Genomic DNA, 16,407 nt, shown 5'->3' on the forward strand with positions numbered 1-16,407 from the left:
TGGTTTTTTGAAAAGAGCCCCATAAATGGTTCATTTTACAGTCATGCTGTATATTATTTTAGCGTCAAAGGCTTGGGAGTTGATTACACAAACTATTATACAGATATGAGGACTTTTGTTATCTTTTAGAATGAAACTAGAATTCACTGTTCCTTACATCTGGAACTACGGTTTCTATAATACTCTCTTCATACATTTCTGTCTGTAATTCTCCATAACTTGCATTTAGAAAGGCTCCTGCTTTCTGTGATTATTTACAATTTGTGCTGATAAACAGTAAAAAATGAATTTTTATTGAAGCAAATGCCTATTTTACAGGAGGTTACTTTTTTCCTTTTTTTTGAAAAAAAAAAACAATAAAAAACAAAAAAATAGCTTGCTGATAAATAGCATTTTTTAAAATTTCATTTAGAATGTGAATGAGAATCCTTAATTTGAGATATGTAGGTTAATCAAAAATAAATGTAATTTTCAATTTTAATGAAATGTTTCTTTGTTTCTTCAAGTACTACAAAAATCCGTGTAAAAATTTTGTTTACATGAAATAATGGAGTCAGTATCTGGATAAGACCCTCTCTTTAATTTCATCACCTGAATTTTATTGGCTGAATTTGGATTGCTATAACCAAAGAAGAGAGATTATCACATAAGGCTTCCTTTTTAGATTTGGATTGTTTATTATTTTTTAGCAGTCCAAACTTGTCTTTATCTCTTATCTTTAATATTTCTGTTGAGAGTTAGCAGTACATTAATTTTGGGAAGGCTTACATGATTTTAGATTATTTGGATTATATAATATGGATTATAATTGTACCCATGGTGTCTCTTGAAAGTAAGATGAATCTTATTGTATATGATTGTTGAAGTATATAGGATTTATTTGCATATTAAAAGCCCAAAAAGCATCTGCTTTTAGTTACACTGTAGCATCACAGTATGTTTGGCTTTTAAACAGATTGCATTTCTATTAAAAAAACATTGAAAAGAAGTTGTAATGAATGTTAGTTTGAAGTTTTTCAATAAAAATATTTTAATCTTTCATGTAGATATCCAGTAGTATAATTTGGCAAATTACAAAAATGCACAGCATGCTCCCCTTTTTTGAGTTAGTTACAATTCTTGACAGGATTATCTTGCTGACTAAATTGCATATTCCTTTTAAAGACAATCTTATGCTGGACTGGTGCTCTCTTACCTGGGAATATTCTGTTTCCCTGACTATGAATTATTCTCCAGACTTTTTGCTTGCTTTCTTCTTTGCCTTTTCCCTTCATTTTCAAAATCTTCAGGCACTGAAAGGATGCATGTATCAGTTATATGAGATAATGAACAAATACTAGGCAAGAATCAGTACCAAATGATAAGCTCTCTGAATGATAAAGCCAATGTTGAACACAACTGAGGAAATAGATACATTCATACTATAGTTCTGATTAAGGAGAGATTGAAACAGATGAGATGTGATGGAAAATAAGTCAGTGGAAGTGTCTTCAGGTCTTTCAGAAATTTAAGTATCAGATTACAGAATTAGGAACTTTTGTTAAGCTATCAGTTTAAAGTTTATCTTTGCATGTTATTGTGAGCTGTCTGCACACCTCAAAGTCATCCTTGTACTGAAGTTCATCTGGAACTCTGTGCTGCAGGCTTTCTCCCCTGATTAGGAATATTAGGGCATTTGCTAGCCCTTCAATGGTGTTTGTATCTGGAAATAATGTTCCATAGCCTAGGGAGGGAATGCTGTAGCCAGGGTCAAAACTTTAGCTCCTCAGTTACGTGTTAAAAGTTAAGTACCTGAGATAAGACCAGATAGAGCTAGGAGTTCCAAAAGCCTTCCATTGCTCGAACATTTCCATCTTTCTCTGTAGCATTTCATTTAAAGGATTGATCTGTCACCTCCATTGCATAAAATATCATGAAGATCCGTCTTTGTAAAAAATCCTATTCATGCAATAGTAAACTAAACATGAGCAAAAGGCAGATATCTCTCAAGCTATCTTAGCAGTGATTATTTTTTATGCAAAACATATTGCTGAAATGAGCTACATGTTAGTTTTAGGATTATCTAGTTTATAAGAGCAAATAAAATGGAAAACATTGACTTTTCAAAGTAATTGTGACTACTGGTTTTCTCTGTATGTCTAGAACTGTAAAAATGTTTTTACAGAGAGCAGTGGATGTGTGTTAGTATGAACAATTAAGGCTGAGATAAGAACATTTTATTTATAGCTTATCATCAGGTACAGATTCCAAGATGTGCTGAAGTTTTGGTTCTCGGCAGCCTGAAAGATTAAGAATAACTCTCTTGTTTGCTACAGAATTCATCCCATCTTGTTCCATACCTGGGACTCAGTTTAGGGGTAACCATTTTTCTCTAGGCTCTTCATAAAAGGTCAACATTGAACATAGGGCTGAATAGTCTGTAAACTCCTTGTGGCATGGTATTGTTTGTTGTTTTAGTACCATCCATGACCCTGGATATTTTGACAATTCAGAACAAATAATAACAAGGATGTATGGGGAATACTCATAATATTCATACTCTCTGCTGATCATTTATGTGACGGTGATTCTGTTGCTAGAACTTGTGGAAAGCAATTATTCTTTGAGACTTAGTTATAATGAAGAGTACAAAAGGGCATGCTAGGCCTACTCAGTGTCTATGTATAGCTGAAAAGGGTAATTGTAACAATTTATATATATATATATGTATATGTAATTATCATCTTCTTATCCTGAAAGTACATACCAATTGACCAATGTTTTTCTTGAGTGGACAGTGAATTATCAAAATAATGTTAAAAACATATGCTGGGATGAACTTAAAAACAAACAAACAAACAAACAAAAAATACCTACATAAATAAATTCGTGTTTGCTTGATTTGCTTCCTGGTTTCCAGAAGTTGCATTAACTTTTAGGGCAGTAGCATGAATGCTTGTAACTGTCCATATATGTTGCTCTACTGAACATGCATACTTTCCTGCCAGAGAATGAGATTGTGGTGCAAGGACAGATGTGATTCCCCTAAGCATCTTGCTGTTCACCACTGCAGACCAAGAGCATACTGTAAATTGCAGATCATTTGAGGAAGTAGATTATCCTTGTGTTGTTGTGTCTCACCTGTTCAAAATGGAGTGGAATATTCAACAGTCCCATTTCTATTAAATAAAATTCCTGAAAAAAAAAACCCCATAGAGTCATCTGTACTTCTGTGGTAATCTTCTACTGCAGTATTTACAGCTCTCTTTCAAGCATTAACACTTGATATAGGATAAAAAAGAAGAGAGAATTGGTGACAGCAAATCAGCTGCCAAAGTTCCAAGAGTAGTTTTCATTTTTTTGGGGAGTCCAAGCAAAATCATTGGCCGTTAGGAATAACTATGATAGCTCTATTGCTCAATCAAATAGATAATTTTATTTATGATTATGTTTTTAGGGGACATTGTTTGAAACCTTCTAGCTAAAATGTAACTGTTGTGCCAGGATATTAGTTTCTAGCACATTCACAAGATCATAGAATATTTGAGGTTGAAAAGGATGCTCAAAAGTCATCATACCTTTTTTTTGTCAGGGTAATAACAATCTAGAGAATAACAAGCTTGGGATGTACCAACACTTTGGAGACATAGATGGACTGTTCAAAATTTTTTTCAAGCATTGAAGGTGTGTCTATTCAAAAGGACAGAGTCCCTGAAAGATTGTTACTAAGCTCTTTTTCTCACATATTTTTCCTCATCTTAACAACCTTTATCTCAGTAAAGTTGAGTATAGGTCTCACAGCTGTGCTACATCAAACTAGGCCTTGCATTATGAGATAGCTGAACTTCTGAGCCGAGGATTTCAACTGCCCCTTTCAGCCTCCTTTTCACAAAAAGCCTGCTCTGTAGCAAGCAGGACAAGGGCCTCTCAAAACGAAGACTGCCTCCAATTCTGTGTTATATTATAACCCTCCAGGCTCTCTTCTCCAGGTGCATGTCAAGGCTTCCAAAGTCTGAATGCATGTTTAATTTCAAATAGCTAAAACATTAATATAATTTAGGATAATTTTCCTCCAAAGGAGATCTGATTTTACTACCATGCAAATTGGTATTGTTCTTCTCTCATAATTTGACTAATAATTTCATGGTGACACAGATTCAGTTAGTTTTTCTGGAACCTAGCTAGATTCAATGCATAAGAGTTTATCTTTTTTTTTTACCTGTAAAATAAATTGTTTAAAAAAAATAATAATAATTAGAATTTATTTGATACAGTCCTCCTCCAGAAAACACGTATTGAATTCTAGTATATGGCTTTTTTCTTCATCACAAAGATTAATTCTACTTTCTTTGAAGTTATTTTGTAAAACTTTGTAAACATTTGTGTTGGACTAGCAGAGCTGTAGTTATGAGAATCAATTATTATACCCATTAAATAAGTGCAGATATGAGTTAATATGGTTCAACAGTGTCTTACTCAGTTTGGACAGATGACATACATATCTTAACTACTTGATATTGCTTTTATATTGCAACAGATCCCAATGATTACTACTTGCCGTTGATCATGTGCTTTCCCCTCCAATACAATGATTTCTCTTCTTTGTGCTCGTTTGCTCTTGATATTTGCTTGTCAATTTTACTATTATTAAAAAAAAGAGAGATTAAAGCACAAGTTATTTGAACATTACCTTTAATTCTGAAGCCATTTTGACTGCAATATGAATATCCTTTTATCTACAAGTATGCCAAATATTTTCTTGTTTAGAATTTCTTTGCAGAATTTGACTTAACTCAGTTAACTCAATCCCTACTTTTTACATTCTTTAAGATGTGGATTGCTGTGCTAATCAGGTTGTTTCTTTTTTTTTTTTTTTTTTTCCTCTTTGTGTGGGGTACCTGATTACTTTTTTTGTTCTTCATAAGTGGCTTGGGAAACTTGCTGTGCATAGCCTGTACAAAGCTGTCATAAAGACCTTGCAAACTCTGTATAAGTCTGTGAAAATAAAAATAAAATCAATTGAAAACAAATATAATAGGTAAAATTGTCTTAAAATTGCAGGACAACTGATTTATATTAGTACTTGTACGAAAGTAAATGTCTATTCATTATGTTGTGTTTCTTTTAAGAAACACAAAAATCTATACATATCAAAGAAGTCAAAGTAACAAAGAAAGAGAAGAAAAACTTGCATAAAAAGAAATGTATTTTAGTAATTGCTTTTTTCTTTTTATTTATTTTAATTAGGTAATTACTGAGAAAAAGCATACATTTCTTGTCATAACTGTATTCCATTTTTTTATATTAAAACATAGTTTTTGATAAAGATTCTGTTTGTCAATGTGGTTATTTTAGATAGCAAAATCAAAAGGAAATTGTTTTTTCAGATATGTACTTCTTCATCCTTTTTATGTTCTTATATTGGTTTTATGATTTGATTTTGAGAGGAGAGGTGAGAAATAATTAGAAATGGATAAAGGTATACTCCATCCATGACAAAATAGTTAGTTGTTCTCCAGATTAAACTAAAGCTTTTGACTTCTGAGGCCAATCAAGAGATGTTCTGTGGGATGCAGTGTTTATTTTCACCTTCTCAAATACATTAAGTATTTTGAGTTGCTTTCAATTAGAAAAAAAATTTGGTTTGCCAATTGATATTTGCTAGGAATGCATAGTGTATTGACATATTGCAATGTGAAATCCTTAATTGGCAAGGAGATTGAATGGTTGACTTCTCATCTTAAACGATATCACACACTATGTGTGGGACAACAGGGGGATCAGGCTCAGCCAGCATGGGGTCATGAAAGGCAGGTCCTGCTTAGCCACCCTGATCTGCTTCTATAATTGAGCAGCTCACCTGGTGGATGACAGAAAGGCTGTTGACATAGTCTATGTAGACTTCTGCAAAGCCTTTGACACATTACACTCCCACAGTATTCTTCCGGGGAGGCTGGTAACCAGTGGCTTGAACAGGTACACTCTTCGCTGGGTAAAGAACTGGCTGGAGGGTCATGCCCAGAGAGTGGTGGTGAATTAAGTTAAATCCAGCTGGTGACTGGTCACAAGTGGTGCTCTCCAGTGGTCTGTAGTGAGGCGTGTCCTCTTTAAAATCTTTATTGATGATCTGGGTAAGGGGATTGAGTGCACTCAGTAAGTTTGCAGATGACATCAAGTTGAAAGAAAAAATCAATCTGCCTGAGGGTAGGAAGGCCCATCAGAGGAAACTAGACAGGCTGTATTACTGGGCTAAGGCCAGTGGGATGAAGTTCAACAAGACCTAGTAGTGGGTCCTGCACTTTGGCCATGACAACCCCACACAGTGCTACAGGTCTGGGGCAAAGTGGCTGGAAGACTGTGTGGAAGAAATGGACCTGGGGCTATTGGTCAGCACTCTGCTGATAATGAACCGGAAGTGCGACCAGTTAGCCAAGAAGTCTAATGACTTCCTGACATCAGAAATAATGTTATTAGCAGGACCAGGGAGGTGATCTTCTCCCTGTACTTATCTGATGAGGCCACACCTTGAGTACTGTGTTCAGTTTTGTTTCCCACACTACAAGAATAGCATTGAAACCCTGGAGTATGTCCAGAGAAGGACAATGAAATTGTTAAGGGTTCTGGAGCACAAATATTATGAGGAGCGGCTGAGGGGCGTGAGATTGTTTAGTCTATAGAAGAGGAGATTCATGGGAGACCTTATCACTCTCTACAACTGCCTTAAGGGAGGCTATGGTAAGGTGAGGGTCGGCCTCTCTTCCCACATAACTAGCAATAGGACTAGAGGAAATGGCCTCAAGTTGTGCCAAGGGATATTCAGGTTAGATATTAGGAAAAATTTATTCTCCGAAAGACTGGCAGTGTGCTCAAAAAGGCTGCCCAGGGAGGTGGTTGAGTCACAGCCCCTGGAGGTGTTCAAGAAATGTTTAGATGTTGTACTAAGGGACATGGTTTAGTGGGGAAATATTGGTGGTAGGTGGACTTTTGGATTGGATGATCTTGTTCTTTTTCAACCTTGGTGATTCTATGATTTTCAACTTAAACGCCTTTGACACTGTGGCTACTAAATACAAAGCAAAAGAACTGAAATACTTGAGCCCTTGCATGATATTTGCAAAATAGACCATTGCAGTGAATATCGAATGTATGAAATTCTCAAGATGACGTTTGCTTTTTTTATTAAACTGAATGAAGAGAACTTTGAGAAACAGCTCCTTTGTTCTGTTCAGAAGTATGGGGTTGTTGGGATTATTGAAGACACAAGGAAAGAAGTGTGTATTTACAACATTAATGCACATGTGTATTACTTGTGATACCAAGAATGTCTACTGACAACTCAGGAACCAAAGGGTGTGAATATTTCTGTAAAGAACTAAGAAAATTTGTTTAGTAAAGATTGCTGAAGGAAGATGATGTCCATTTCTTAAGTCTTAATAAACTTGGGTTGACAGGCTAACTGAAAAGATAGCCTTAGGCAAAATTAGTATTCAGGGCATGAGGTTAACTGAGGAAACGTCAAGTCTAAAACTGAAGCATATGACTTCATGGTACAAAATTTAATTTTACAGAGAACCATTCTGACAGTGAATCAGGAGCTAGAGGGCTGGTGATATAAGAAGATTTTTAAAGGTTCTTTTGTTATCAAATATCCTCATGATTATAAAAACTTAGATTGTATTATAAAGCACGTGTCTATAGAACTTTAAGAAAGTAAAGTGAAAAGTAGATGCAAAGATAACAAAAGTCCAAAGAGCAAGGCTCATTAAATCATTGTGTATCTGGACAATTCCAGGTCATCTCACCAACAGTGCTTACATCAGTGTGGCAGGGAGGAATGACTGGTTCTTCCATCTCTTGGCAAACATTACACTAAACATTATTTGCTAATTCACTCATCATCGGCTGCCTTTGTTCATCTTAATTATCATTATTTTTCTTTTTAAGAAGCTTGTCCTATGATGTGCTTAGTGCTGCTGTGTGTGAATCTAAGAAGGGGAACGTGAATGAGCAGTGAGGAGGTTGCAGATGAAGAGATACTAAATGGGATAAGAGTTAAATGTGTTATGTGTAGAAAAAAAATAGAAACCCTAGAAACTGGATAAATTACCAGGAAATAAATTGAAATTATGTCATGTGAAAATGGTACTATGAAAAGAAGCTGAGTATTGAACGCCTTTTTCTTGATTTTACAAGCTATTTGAATCTAGAATGATTTTGAATTAAAATTGATCTATCATAATTATCTACTCAACTTTATATAGCAATCTTTGAGAAAAGAATAAAATATACAGCAGATCAGTTCTTTTTTCATTATTCTGTTTATAATGAAATTTATTTAGTGTATGTAGGCATTTTAGACTCCTGATAACAGTGCAATCTTAATTTTCATAGATTAAGACGAAATTTGTTTCCACATATATTAATTCTATTTTAAAATTTTAAAAAGTGGTTCACAGCAAACTCTATTACAGCAGATGTTCTTGTTGAGAAATGACCAATGACAATATCCTGGCATCACCAAAAGTGAAGTACTCTCGGTAGGAGACCTACTAGTTCTTTTATTGATATTAAGCCTCTCACAGAAAAAGGCAAGATTTATGAAATCAAAACTAGAGTGGGGAGTCTGATATTTAGAATCCTGTAGTTTAGGCATTCTTTACTGCTACGGTACAGACCTGGATTTTCAGTCTCTGCTTTTGGTGTTACATCATTTATTACTTAATTAATTTGTAATAGAAAATGTGTGTTTCTGGGATATCACACTTCTACCACTTATTCTAACTAGATGCCTCATTTTCTGGGCAAAATTCTAAAATATCCAATAGTATATAATTGATCAGTCATCTATACTGATCAGTAATGCTATTTACATTATTAGCTATTAGAACAATTTTGCGCTGTTTTTCATGTATTTTGTATTCAGTAGGTTGCTAAGTTAACTAAATCAAAGAAATACACCAACTGATTTGGTGAGACAATCCATCATCACAGTAAAAGGAATCAGAAACAAGCACTAAAAGATTTTAAGGTGCGGCACAGACCTTATATTTCATTTGCAAAGTAGAGATTCATTATCTATTATCATATCCAAAAGTTTTGGAGCTTTTTCTTTCTTTTTAGTATTTTTCTGTATTCTGGTACAAAAAAGACAAGGATCTCCTGGACAGAGTCCAGCGGATGGCCACAAAGTTGATAAAGAGCCTGGAGCACCAGTCTTATAAGGAAAGGCTGAGTAACCTGGGTCTGTTCAGCCTTGAGAAAAGAAGAATGAGGCTAGACTCTTCAGAAGTGTGCGGCAATAGGACAAGGGAAAATGGCCACAAGCTGAAGCATAGGAAGTTCTGCACAAATGTGCATAAAAACTTCTTCACAGTAAGGATGATGGGGCACTGGAACAGGCTGCCCAAAGAGGCTGTGGAGTCTCCTTCTCTAGAGATCCAATATCCACCCGGATGCCTACCTGTGCAATCTGGTCTAGGGAGCCTTCTTTGGCAGGGGGAGTTGGACTAGATGATCTCTAGAGGTCCCTTTCAGCCTCTACAATTCTGTGATTGTGTGATTCTGTGATTTCTGTCTTTGAAAAGTCATTTTTCTATTCTAAAGAAACTGTATCCCAAACCTCACTACAAAAAGTCTGATTTCTTCTATGTAGTAGCTGGCTAATTGGCAAAAAAAGGTCTTTTATGAAGATTTGTCCTTTCTTTTCTTGATTTTCTGGAAAGTAGAATAAAAGGGATTGTGAAGAAGAGAGCTAACAGATGTTCTTCCTTGGTTACTGCCATATTAACTTAACCTGCAAAACATACCAAAAATTCAAGAGAGAAAGGTAACTTCTAAAAGAAAAAGCACAGAGTTTGTCAAAGTTAGAGAGATTTACCAAGTCAGAGGTAAAGTTACTATTGGTAGATTGTAAAGGATTTAGAAAACAATATGTGTTGGAAATACATAAGCAAATTTTGTAGATAAAGGTCACCAGTTTTTCAGGACAATGTATTTTACTGTTACGTTTTCATATAAGTAACTTCATATGTCTGTTCTATCACAGGTACAGGAATGGCTGTGCTTAAACTGTCAGACCCAAAGGGCAATGTCAGGACAACTTGGGGATATGGGCAAGGTGCCACTTCCAAAACTAGGCCCTTCGCAACCAGTATCCAAACCACCTGCGACTCCTCAAAAACAGCCTGTGCCTGCTGTCTCACATTCCCCACAGAAGACTTCCACACCGCCTACTCCAGCAGCCACAAAACCTAAAGAAGAACCAAGCGTTCCAAAGGAAGTTCCAAAACTTCAGCAAGGGAAATTTGAAAAAACATTGTCAGCTGATAAAATCCAGCAAGGAATTCAGAAAGAAGATGCAAAATCTAAGCAGGGCAAACTTTTCAAGACACCTTCATCTGATAAAATACAACGTGTCTCCCAGAAGGAAGACTCAAGACTCCAGCAAACAAAACTGACAAAGACACCATCATCTGATAAAATTTTGCATGGAGTTCAAAAGGAGGACATAAAACTTCAAGAGGCAAAATTGGCAAAGATACCCTCAGCTGACAAAATTTTACATGGAGTTCAGAAAGAAGGCCCAAAACTCCAACAGATGAAAATGGCAAAGGCATTATCAGCAGACAAAATCCAACCTGCAACTCAGAAAGAGGATGTACAACTTCAGGGAATTAGATTGTCCAAGGCAGTTTCAGCTGATAAAATTCAACATGGAATTCAGAAAGATCTAAGTCTTCAACATGTGAAAATTGAGAAAACTTCTTCAGTGGAGAAAATCCAACAAGAAGATCAAAAAGAACCAAAACTTCAGCAAGATAAGCTGCCAAAGACACTTTTAGAAGATAAAATTCCCGCAACAGTAAGTTCAGATCAAAAGAAAGCTTTAAGCAAATCTGAAGAAGATAAAAAACCTGAGCTCCTGGAAAAAAGTACTCCACATCCAGAGGACAAAAAAGAGCAAATTACAGCTGAGACAAAAGAGCACGTTACTGAACAGAAAGTGGATGTTGAAGCACCTTGTGACAAACTGCATGGAAAGAAGCAAGAGGATGTTAAGAAAGAGGATTTGACAACTGGAATTCCACAGATGGTTTCAAAAACTGAAAAAGTGGAGGAAGAAAAAACTCCTGTTCCAGTGTCACGTCTGCCAAGATCTGACCATGTGGATGCAGTGAGAGAAAAAATAGTAAGTAGCTTTTTCCCTCTAAATGTTTTTCTCCTTTGTTACAATTTAGAGTCCCATCCTGATGGACCCTGTCATTTACATCTTCCTGCTCTTTATTGTTATGGATGATTGGGTCATCCCTATGAATGATACAAGATGATTCTCAGTGATAGAAGTACTCTTGTTGAGTGAGAGTTTCACCAATTAGTCTTGCTCTTTGCATGCAACTTTCCAATAGTTCTTGCATGATTTTCAGCTTAAATAGTTAAGCTTTGAAACTAAATCAAAGTCTGTTTTATGGGTTTTCAAATATTTATAATTTCTTTAATTCCTTCTTTAGACTCTCAAGACTTTGGAGTTTAATTTTTGAAATTGGAACATTTTCATAATTCTTAATCCCAAAAGCAAATAATTGATAATAAGTTGCACAGTATTTTGAACTACTAAAGGATGATAAACATTTTAGGAGTATTTTGTAATGCTTGAAAATGTTATGTTAAAGTGCGTAGTCTTCACATCTTTTAAATGTTTCATCTGCTTATCCTGTGTTTAAGTAGTGTTCATGATGAGCTCTTCATTCAGATCATTAGATGACTTTATAATATAATGTGCTAGGAGGCTGTATTTCTAAGTAAATTCATTTCCTAAATATGAAGCCAATAACAAGCTACTTATCAGTGGAAGTGGGTAACGTAGACCATTTGTTGATAAATGACAAATGATAGTTGATTTTTTTTTGTGCATCAGTACTGAAAGTTGGGTGCTGAACATTATATTACTAAAGTAGGAAAAGGTTTAGGAGAAAAGTCCAATCTTGCCAAAATTATATTTTAAAGTAAAATCCGTAAAAAATATCAGGTTTTTGTTTATTTCTTTTTTTGTTTGATAACCAAGGTATTTAGGCAGAAAATTATTCTGATTAGGAAATCATACTGTGGAGAGTTCTGTTAAAAATTATTATTTTTAGAAATCATGTTTGCAGTCTGATACATTTCCATCACATGATGTGTTTATATGATAGAATGCTATCAAGAGATGCAATATCATGTGGTTGTACTGAGGGAACACAAATTTTGTTCTCAGCAACATAGCCAAAATGCTCACTTCTGGAATAAACAAGAAAGAGATCTAAGAAAATGAAATATGCGTTTGAGTATTTCGTATTAGGCATGAGACTCTAGTGCAGCAATTTCCAAGAAGAGCAAATTAACAAAATGTCACTTTGGACACATTTTCATAGTAACATACATTAATTTCAGTGAACCTAAGAAATACACTTGATTGTTTTGTTTTGTTTTTATTCAGATTTCTATTTTGTGTGTGTGTGTGTTCAAAAACTTCTGTAGTGAAAAGTTTTCATCACTCTCTATTCTCAGTCCGATATGGTCATTTTTGTGTTCTATGAAGATAAGAAAACACATGACACTCTTGGGAAATCTAAGATACATGTATTTGACTTCTGTCTCTGATAGCAACAGATTTTTATGGTATATTATTTCTAATTATCTCTTGATATATTATACGGTGCACACATACCTGCATTTCACTTTTGTTTCACTTAATCACTCTCACTGCCTTCTAACTTAATCAGAACTTCCTGAGTTAACTCCCTGGATGAAGTTTAACTTTCTTTTACTTTTGTCATTAGACTTTGAAGCACATTTAACTAAAGTTTATAAAGCATAATAGTTTAATTCATAAAAGGAAATACATAGATGTCATCTTTTAAGTATTTTTAAAATTAGAACATGCTGAAATAAAAATAAAAAGACCCCACAATTGAAAGAATGACAATTGAATAGCTATTCACAGACAAAAAAAAAAAAAAAAAAAAAAAAAAGTAATTAAAAAATAATTAAATTCTAAACTTGGAATTTTGAAATTCTGGAGATAAAGCTGTTGTATCACCTAGTTTATGCTTCAGGAAAATAACTCTTTATTATTATTATTATTATTATTATATTTTAATGTTCACCCTACTTTACTTTAAACATTAGATACAATTCTCCCCAAGAAAACATGTGACAGAAATGGAGGATGAAATAACAGTTTTGGTATTTTCACTGATACTGTTTGGATAATTAAAAGACAATATTTATACACTGAAGATTATAATATATTTCAGGACAGAATCTTATGAAGGATTTCAGGTGTATTTCTAAATAACGATGTAAAGATGCAGCTAACAAATGACTAATGCCATTTTATATCAAAATATGTGAAAATGGTGATTAACTAACTCTTGTAGCATCTCAGTGAAATAATTAGATTACATTATCCTCATTTTTCATGGATAAAAAAAGTCAGCAACATGCCAACAAGGCTTAAAAGAAATGTAGAGGATAAAGATCTGTTACAGTAAAGCCAGGCTTGGAAAATGTCAGATCTCAATTATATTTAGAGATGTGAGAACCTTTGAAATAAATGTGAGTTAAATATTGAAACATTTTTAAAGATTTGGCCTCAAATTATGGTTCAAGATATCATAATGCCATTTTTTCTTCACACAGTTTTTTTTCTCAATCATATTTTAAACTGTAATTTGTTCAAAGAGATATAAAGTAAAAAACTGTCTTTGCTGATGATTTACAGGTATTTTTTTCCTAATAAACTATCTTGTAATTACATATGCAGTAGCAATTAATTGACCTAACAAGGATGCCTAGAATTCTGGGACAGTTATGACATACTGATTTGTCAGTGTGTAACAGTTGTCTTGAAAACTCCCAACTAACATAAAAGTAGTTCATTATATCTAAATAAACATGTTATAGTGGTGTAACTTGTACATGTTTACAATACATCAGCCGCATGATGTAAGTGCCCTTATCATTGCCATCTCATATTTACTGAAGAATGATCATGTGCTTTGGTTGAATACCTGGTTAGAAATTCTGATATTGTAATATATTTTAAATTGACATTATGATGCTCTTAATTACAAAACATGGATGAGGGAGACAAAATAAGTAAGAAGAGGATCATTTGTAGGCAGATTTTTGGGCTCAGATTGTTAAATAAAATGTTTTGATAATATAAAAAAAAAATTTAATAGTTTATTCAATCAGAGACAGCTTGCACATAACTATATTGCTTCTATAAAGAGAATGACCTTTTCAAAATCATGAGTTTGTCTGCACAATAAATTTTCTGCAACGGAACGTAATTCATTATTATTCCTTTATTAATCTTACTGAATTATAAATAATTTTAAAAGCTGACAAGACTTTTTTTATATCAGAGTTTTCTTTTAAAAGAGTTCTAATTTCATTTGATGACCGACTGACCATTTTAAAGTAAATTAGATATCACCTATTTTCAAATAAGCAAAAACTTCTTTTCTGAAATAGTTTTATGATATACTGTCACCATCATTGTAGAAACGCCACTGGAATTGTAGGAGTGCATCCAACATTAGGTCATGTTTGTCATTAGTACAAATTTAAAGAGGTTGCATTAATAACAAAAGTTTTTTCCTTATTGATTCAGATACATTTTTCATTCATTTTTCATTCTCTAACAGTTGTCAAATATATGTGTAATCCTTAGAAATATTTTCCTCAACAGTTTGTTGTTTGCCTAAAAAGCTTGTGTTTGATACAATTTGTTTACAAGTTTGTTGATGTCTTCATATATGTGATGGCCGATCTTATCCAAAATAGATTACTAGTCATTGAAGAGCAGATAAAGTTAATGACAATTCCTTTATCTCAGAATACTTGAAGGAGGGAAAAAAATGCATAAAGACCAAATGTTGCTTCTCATAAATTGCGTGCATATTATCTTAAAGCATGATGTGAAAGATTTTTTTTGCATCAGACAACTCTACATATAAAAAGGATAGAAAATATATTTATATAATAGCAGCCTTGAAAAGAAAGCTGGATTTTCTTGTCACATTTATGCTTAGGGAAGTCCCTAACTACTATAGAACTTTTTCTTCACCTTACTGTACAAATAGCAGCTTTTTCCAACATTCAGTATCTTATTATTTATAGCAGTGGTATGGTGTACGCTGGAGTTCATCAATATATCAGGCAATAGCAGCAGTCAGTTCCATCTTGTCTTGTTTGGGCATTGAGTAGATACTACACATTGGACACATAGATAATGTTACTATCTCAGATTAGGAGAATGGCTAAGGTTGTTCCATGCCCACCTGCTTGTTTATTTCTGAAGTTAACTACTTATTTAACATGTTCTGTCTCATATGATTTTTAAGTCATTTTATCACTTCGTCTCTCTGTGGAACTCTCATTGACTCACTTTCCCTACTTGGGCACAGTCTGTCCATCAACTGCTAGGAGACTTTCTGAGCTTGAACAATGTTTTGTTTAGTTTAGAAGCTAATGTTTAGATTAGAAGCTAATCTAAATTGATGACGTGTGCATAATTGGGTATGTCTTTGCAAGTATAAACATATTAGAAACAAAATAACAAATGCTGAAATTGTAATGGGGGTATGATATTTCTAGATGAAAAAAATCCTTTAGTTTTAACTGGAAATATATTTTTAAAAAACATATTCCAATAAATATCCCTTAAAAATATTCTATAATAATAGGAGTAAAGATATAAAGACAAGTTTAAAAATATCTATATATATTCTGTTTCATTTTCTACCTGATAGGAAAGGTCCATATGATTCTATCATTATGGGCTGAAGAATATCCAAAAGTACCTTTTTCATAATAATGAGTTCTGAAGTTTTTAAGTGATGATGGCTTCCCAGAGCTGTTTAGAGTGCATTTGGAGTTTTGTCCTTGTTTATGTATTAAACACAGCTTTATCAGCAGAGTTGTTCTTAGAAATAATTGTTGTCAAATCTAATTTTTAAATGCAACAACTTTTGCTCTAGAATCAGATACTTGGTTTATTATATTGGGTTCAGTATTGTTAAGAACAGATGTGGTTTCTATCCAAGGTAATATCTGATTTTGTTAAGTATATAATAAATCATTTTTCCGAAATGTAGGTTATTAAACTACATATTGATGAGTAGATTATTTTAATCTTATTGCCAGTGATTTTAGTGGAGGATTATGTGCACAGTGACATGCCTGAAGGCAAGAATAGGTACTTTAACTGTAAATTAAATAGTGAAAAAAATGGACTGCTTTTAGAAAATAAAATAACTGACAATAACAAATATTTGTTCTATGATATTTTGTCCTTAAATATAACTTTTGTGTGAATAAACATTTCAAAATATTAAAAAATTGACAGCAACTAAACATAAGTGTGAATGTACCTACTATAAA

The 16,407-nt window shown here is 33.7% G+C and overlaps 1 protein-coding gene across 1 annotated transcript in view; it reads left to right on the plus strand.

Annotated features, from left to right (window-relative positions):
- PCLO (piccolo presynaptic cytomatrix protein) overlaps window positions 1–16,407 on the plus strand; it is a 332,768-nt gene that overhangs the window by 129,087 nt on the left and 187,274 nt on the right. Inside the window, exon 4 of the mRNA XM_085216368.1 lies at window positions 10,025–11,167. Within this exon, the coding sequence (XP_085072494.1) occupies window positions 10,025–11,167 (1,143 nt within the window). The remainder of the gene's footprint in view (window positions 1–10,024; window positions 11,168–16,407) is intronic.

This window comes from Meleagris gallopavo, chromosome 1, assembly GCF_905368555.1.
Source record: "Meleagris gallopavo chromosome 1, MGAL_WU_HG_1.1, whole genome shotgun sequence".
Taxonomy (NCBI): domain Eukaryota; kingdom Metazoa; phylum Chordata; class Aves; order Galliformes; family Phasianidae; genus Meleagris; species Meleagris gallopavo.